General features: G+C 47.8%; 1 protein-coding gene across 2 annotated transcripts in view; it reads left to right on the top strand.

Moving 5' to 3' along the window:
• The first annotated feature begins 1,188 nt into the window (after positions 1–1,188).
• UBAC2 (UBA domain containing 2) overlaps positions 1,189–7,072 on the top strand; it is an 88,326-nt gene continuing 82,442 nt past the window's right edge. The window contains exons 1-2 of one of the 2 annotated variants that reach the window (XM_032182369.1): positions 1,189–1,270; positions 6,515–6,642. In XM_032182369.1, the coding sequence (XP_032038260.1) occupies positions 1,240–1,270; positions 6,515–6,642 (159 nt within the window). In that variant the 5' untranslated portion in view covers positions 1,189–1,239. Of the gene's footprint in view, positions 1,271–4,279; positions 4,378–6,514; positions 6,643–7,072 lie in introns of those variants that run through there. The other variant, XM_032182362.1, reaches the window with a different exon arrangement.

Raw genomic sequence — 7,072 nt, 5'->3', positions numbered from 1 at the left:
GTGGAGACCTTATGGAGGCCTCCCAGTACCTACAGGGGGCTACAGGAAAGCTGGGGAGGGACTCTTTGTCAGGGAGTGTAGGGATAGGACAAGGAGGAATGGCTTTAAACTAAAAGAGGGTAGTTTTAGATTAAATTGGAACAGGCTGCCCAGGGAAGTGGTGGAGTCACCATCCCTGGAAGTCTTTAAAAGATGTTTAGATGTAGAGCTTAGGGATACGGTTTAGTGGGGACTGTTAGCGTTAGGTCAGAGGTTGGACTCGATGATCTTGAGGTCTCTTCCAACCTAGAAATTCTGTGATTCTGTGATTCTGTGATTCTGTAAATATAAGGAGAAAATTCTTTACACTTCTTTTAACTGGGTCCAAGGACACTGAGGCCCCGGAGTGTGTCCAGATCAGTGCTACGAAGCTGGTGAAGGGCCTGGAGCACAAGGCCTGTGAGGAGCGGCTGAGGGAACTGGGGGTGCTTGGTCTGGAGCAGAGGAGGCTCAGGGGAGACCTCATTGCTCTCTGCAGCTACCTGAAAGGAAGGTGTGGGGAGCTGGGGGTCGGCCTCTTCTCACAGGTAACAAGTGATAGGACTGGAGGGAATGGCCTCAAGTTGTGCCAGGGGAGGTTCAGGTTGGCAATGAGGAGACATTTCTGCTCAGAAAGAGCAGTCAGGCACTGGGACGGGTTGCCCAGGGAGGTGGTGGAGTCACCGTCCCTGGGGGCGTTCAAGGAGAGGTTGGACGTGGTGCTTGGGGACATGGGTTAGTGGGTGACACTGGTGGCAGAGGGATGGTTGGACTAGATGAACTTGGAGGGCTTTTCCAACCCTAATGATTCTGTGATCTGGCTGTGAGGGTGGTGAGGCCCTGGCACAGGCTGCCCAGAGAAGCTGTGGGTGCCCCATCCCTGGAGGTGCTCACGGCCAGGCAGGATGGTGCTGTGGGCAGCCTGGGCTGGTGGGAGGTGTCCCTGCCGTGAGGGGCACCCCAAACCCACCCCAGCGCCCTCCTCCGGCCATGCACACGCTGCTCCCCCCCCCCATCCTCCTCCTCCTCCTCCTCTCCCTCCCGGCGGTCCCGACAGGGGGCGCCGGCCGCTGTGTGTCGGCGGCGTTTGTCCCCTGGCGGCCGCCTTAGCCGCGAGTCCCGGGGCCGGCCGCGGCTCCGGGGGCTCTGCCCGGCCTGCGGGGCGCCGCGGGGCCGGGCCGGGCCGGGCTGTGCCGGGCAGTGCCGAGCCGAGCCGCCGCCATGTTCTCCAGCACCGGCTCCAACGGGCTGTGTGAGTACCGGCACACACAGGGGGGCCGGGCCGTGATGGGGCCGTGCTGGGGCCGGGCTGCCCGGCGTTTCTTGCAGGGGAGGCGTAAGGGAGGGGACGTGGGGTCGGGTGGGCTGTGGGGTCGTCTTGTAGATGGTTGTGGCTTTTGTTATGTGACAAAATGTGGCGGAAGAGACGGCTGAACTTTGGTGGACCGATGCTGCTGAGCGGTGTACTGACTGTAGGAAACGGATGAGGAAGGCAGCGGAGCTCCCTTTTATCAGTTTTTAACGTTTCTGGGTGCAAATCTGTGGCTGCATGCATGGACAAGACCTCGAGTGCTAGTGAGTGAATCAAAAACTGGAGTATTTTCAGTATTTTGATTTCACCAGTAAAAGGAATTCAGCTTTGTGTCTGCATGTGCAGGCTACCGAGCAGCTGCATTTCCAGATTTCTAGACCAATGCTGCCAGGCTCACTTCATCTGAACGCTCTTTGATTTTGTATCACAAGGTGGCCTGAACAGACCACTATTGACCTAACAATAAGTCAGTATTAACAATCTGCCAATGGACAGAGCAGTTTTAGCTCAGCTAAGCTTTTCTGGAGTCCATGTACACACTATAGATGTCCTGGTTGTTTTGTTCTTCATTCAGGGTAAGGCCGTTGTTGCATTATTTAGAGTCAGTTGTTAAAGCTGTCCTAAAAATCATATCTAGATCTAGCTATGGTTAGAGAAAATAGTTCTTTCAGTTACATGGATCTTCTCGTCGTTGGTGGCCAAATTTTATTTCTGCTGAAGTACCACTGCTGTGCTGAGCAAACAATGTTTGGCTAACTATTTCTCTATTCCTTGCCTTGAGATGAGTGAGGATGGTCTCTGTACTATGTATGGGTGCTGGCAGATGCTACGCTCTGGTCGGCGGCAGTGCAGAAAAGTTCCTCTCACGTCCTGGCTCCAGAGTTCAGGGAGGTGACGATGGCATCAGCATCCAGAGAGCATTCAGAGCATGCAAGTGCTTCGTCACAGATTCGGATTCACTTTCAAGCTTGACCACTTGTGACGAAATGAGACTTTCTCATAATAACGCTTGAGCAACTGGAGCTGTGTGGCGAAGTCCTTGACCCCGTCCGTGCGCTTTCTAAGGAAACGTCTCGTGATTTGGAGCAGTGTGGTTACGATGAGTTCTTTTTTGAAGTGTCTCTCTAGTGTTTTAGAGCCTAGTTCACTGCCCTTTAAAGTCACGTGTGTAAATAGAGGGGTTCTTGAAAAATGGCACAGGAGACCTATAAAAGTAAACCCTTTCTGCAAGCAGGTGGGCCAGCTCTGGACACAGGTGAGCCAGCTCAGACAAGTAGGTCCTTACTGGGGCTGCTTTGCTGAATTGCTAACAGGCAGTACCAGGTACAGCAGATGACTGTGCTGGGAGCCGCTGACACCTACACACACGATTTTGGTTGAGGAGGTGTAAAAATAGACAGAACTGGTGCGTGCTACAGCTACGAGAGGTGGGAATCGGGAAACGAGAGAGCACCATTTAAAGGGACAAGGACTGTTTGCCCTCGGTAGGGGAAGCTGCTCTGGCTATCTGAAATAACTGAAGGAACTGGCACGCCCTGGGAAGAAAATAACGCAACGTGTGCTTTTACCTCTCTGACCCTCATGGCGCAATGCTGGCGGTGTGCCGAGTGTCCCCGAGGCAGGAGCTGCTCCTCTGCTTGCGTAACCTGCGGGACTGAAGGGTGCTGTGAGCAGGCATCAGGGAAATAATGTGGGACAGCAGCTGTGATATGGCTGAAGGAAGGATGTGTCACAGCATCATCCAGGTTGGAAGAGACCTCCAAGATCACCCAGTCCAACCTCTGACCTAACACTAACAGTCCTCCACTAACCCATACCACTAAGCTCTACATCTAAATGTCTTTTAAAGACCTCCAGGGATGGCGACTCCACCACTTCCCTGGGCAGCCTACCTGTTGAACGTATCAGGCTCGTGTGCACGACAGCATCAGGCAGTACAATACCATCTGGGAAAACAAATGGGCTTGCACATCAGCCTGCTACAGCGCGCCGTGGTTCGAAACGCTGGCTCCAGCCCTGGGAACAGTGCAGCCACACGAGATCAGCGAGCCAGCCGCTGCATGCCGCAAAGATGTGGCTGTGGTGCTGCTGCTGCTGCACAGCCAGCTCGCGTCGGGCTCGCCTGGGGATCTCCGCAGCGTTGTGGTGCAGCCATACCTGACGTTTCCGACGGCGTGTGTGCTAATAGTAGTATGGTAATCGGCGCTGCGGGTGGGAGGAAGAGGAGGCTGCTCGGCTAGATGAATGTTTTGGTTAACTTCAACCTGTTTCACTTTCTATTTTTTTCAAATGTTCCTTTTAAAAACCACGGTTTTCTTTTTTTTTTTTTCTTTTCTTTTCTTAGCTGCTGTAGTTTGTGACCTAGGATACAGCCAGCAGCTACTTAGCAGCAGATGTGTAGGTAACTGGTTTGATTACAGGCTTACCTGCATCTTGTCATAATAGATTTGTCATAATAGGTTTCAACACGATCACAGTTGGTTTCTTTACGGGCTTTCTTCCTGCCAAATGTGCTTCCTCTGCAAGACTGAAATCCTTTGGTCTTGGGGACCTTTAAGCCTTGACCAAGAGTATAGGCTAGCTTTCTTGTGTCCTCTTAAGTGTATGTAGTAACATGACTCACCCCACAACCTCTGCATTAAGTTTATAAGCTTTGTATGAAAACTCATCCCTGCAGCCACACTTCTTGCTGTGCTGTCTTGCAGGCACCACAATGATGAGCCACCAGAGCACGGTGTGAAGCGACAGGCTGAACGCAGCATCCCCTTCCTGTGTCTGTGCTCTGGGTCTAGACCAGACACAAGAGTTGCTCTCCTGACCCAGAAAAGTGTTTCATTCAGTCATGTTACACTTCCAGGCAGCAGTAACATCAGGGTTTTTGCAGGGTCCTCTGGTATTGCTTTTTTTTTTTTCCCCCAAAGGATGAAAAACTGGAAAAAAAGGGGATCAACCAAACTCTGAGAACTCATCACGTGGTGAAGTCCCATCCTTACAGCTGCTGTGCACTCTTATGGCATCTCCCACATTCCTCAAACAGTGTTACAAGTGTTAGTGTCTCTTCTTGTCCTCCCTCCGTAGCGTGCTCTGATTTGCCCCCAGTGTGTGGTTACAGTAAAGACAAGCTTTGCTCCTCTGATCTGGTACGATTGCTCCACTCTCATGAAAGCACACGGTGTCTAGGAAAGACTGAGAAAAGTTATTTTTAGATATGAGTAGTTAATGGTGGGTTTCAGCAACCATTACAATAAAGGCTGAGCAAGGTTTCCATGCATTCAAAGGAAGTGTTTACGCTCTTAATGGTATTTCTGTTTTGATGTGCTAGCAAGCTTGCATCTGGAGGGAAAAGAAACAGGCAAGAGTCCTTGAAAACTCCAACCATTTTGAAGTCTCTCTTCAGGCAAGTGAAGCTTCTTGGAGCTTCTTGGCCAGATCTTGGAGTACAATAGATGAATATCTGCGTGACAGCTGAATGGAGGAAAACCAACAGAGTACAGGAGGGTGCTTTTCTAGGTCGTTCCCTTAGTCGAGATCTCAGGACTCGTGTTGCAGCAGCAGTGCTGTGGTTGCCTGTTGCTTGGGCAAATCGTCACTGAAGAGGTGCTTTGGGACTGGAAACGTATTCCAAGGTCTTTGAAGATAACACTTGATGCATTTTAACTCTTTGGGGTCAAAATGAGTTTATCCTTTTGTTGTGCATCCTTTCCATGGCATGGAGGCACTGTGGTTTTTTTCTACTTGCGTGCATTTGTATTAGTATAGGGATCTGAGTGCTCCTGAGTGGCAAAGCAAACCACTGCCTCCCACCCTGAAACACCTGAAAACAAAACATTTCAGGAGCTGCGCTGTGTATCCGAGAGTGTGTATCGTTCTTCATGTCAATGGACAAGAATAAACCCGTCAACCACGCTGACATTTTGAGAAGCCTGAGAGTAGAAGTTTCCGTTACCCATGTGATGTTCCCTGTGGGTGACTGTCACATTAATGGCTCGGTTGCTTCTGTGGCTTTTCACTTGGTGACGTGCTTAAAAAAATAAATACCTCTCTGCTGTAACAAGGTTTAAAGTGTCTGAGCTGGCAGCTAAAAGGAGGATTGTATCCGAAACGTGTTTGCGCTTTGGGGTTGGGTCCTGGTGGTGGTGTTTGAACAGAATTAAACTGGGAATGAATTTGATGTGATAAAGTATTGTGATGTGTATTAACTGCAATGTGATAGAATGATATGGAAATTGCAGTGAAATCTAAATGCAAGCATAAAAGCTATACAGAAATATTAAGTCCTGGAAGGAAATCCTATGATTTGCCTAACATGTGGGATTTTTTTTTTGTAACTTGATCATTTTGTGAAAATTTTGATAGGATTAATGAGTTGTTGTAAACAATACTTAAACTCGTGAAATAATGTAAATATATTTAATAGTAAAACACCAAGTTTGATCAAACTTTGGTTCAGAAATGTCTACCACTGTTTTCTGTAGGGGTTGCTTTCAAATACCTGTTGTATCCAGGTTAAAAAGCTGACCTTTTCACGTGAAGAAGTATTAACTAAGTTAAGTTAACAAAAAGAGCATTGGTTTTCAAGTGAGTTGTGTTGTGTGCACAGTAACTTTCACAGCTGGAGGCAGCTCCAGCTTGTTTCCCCACTGTGTTTTCAGTACTCTGATGGCTTCACACTTTTTTTTTTTTTAAGCATTAAACTAAATCAGACAAATGAAAAATTGGAAAAAAATAAATAATAAAGGACATCTAACGACTATAGACCTTATTTCTGAGAGCAAGAAAATGCAAAGAAAGAGACTAAATAGAAGGATGGATACTTTTCTTGCATTACAAAAAATCAGCCAGGCTTGCTGCCCTCCCGATATGACACCTGCAGCAGTTCCTGAAGTCACCAGTTAGTGCTTGGATGAGGATCGTGCTTAAATTACATAGCAATAACCCGATTCTTGATGGCAGCAGGATTGTGCCGTGATTAAAATCTTGCCTTTGGTGGCTATTACCATCTTCCTTGCTGTTTTGTTGCAGCCACTATGCCAACAGCTGAGGATGAATGGCTGAATATCTATTTACAAGGGAAGTTGATCAGATAAAAAATGAAGCAATGCACTACTGTTTTCCAATCGCTTGTCCAAATGTCAGAGATTTTTCTCTAAAATGGCTCCTTTTTGTTTGTTTTCTGTCTTTAAGATAAAGCACCTTTATCAAAGAGCCTGTTATTAGTCCCAAGTGCCATCTCAATCCTGTTGACTCTGCTCTTCCAACATTACCAGAAGTTCTTTGCATACAACCTACAAGCTATAAAAGAGGATTTTCAGGTAAGGGTCAGTTAATTTTGTGTGGAAAGAGACTGCAAAATACTCTCTTCTGTGCCATTTTCCCCAGTCTATTTCCCAACTGGTTCTTTATCTGTGTTTACTGTTGCAGAGCAGCTCTCTCTTAGCTGTTATTATGTCACCCCAGTAGGCCACTGCGTGTAACAGGCCATTACCTACTTTTGGTTGAAGTGAGAAAAACTGATCTGAAACCATCAACATGGCCTTTCACTTCTCGCTTTTGTCTGCAAAATGCTTGTTTTTCTGTCGTCTCTCCTTCCAGCCACTGCCAGTTGGGAAGCTTGCTGTGAACCAAGCGTGACTTAACCTCTGTAGTAATATAAGAGTTTTGGTATGAATGACAATATCTTCTTCTGCTTAGTTTTTGAGGATATTGTATTCAGCTGCTCTGGATAATACACCATTTATTTTA

The sequence above is a fragment of the Aythya fuligula genome, chromosome 1, assembly GCF_009819795.1.
Source record: "Aythya fuligula isolate bAytFul2 chromosome 1, bAytFul2.pri, whole genome shotgun sequence".
Classification (NCBI taxonomy): Eukaryota; Metazoa; Chordata; class Aves; order Anseriformes; family Anatidae; genus Aythya; species Aythya fuligula.
This window is presented reverse-complemented; position numbering and strand designations above follow the sequence as displayed.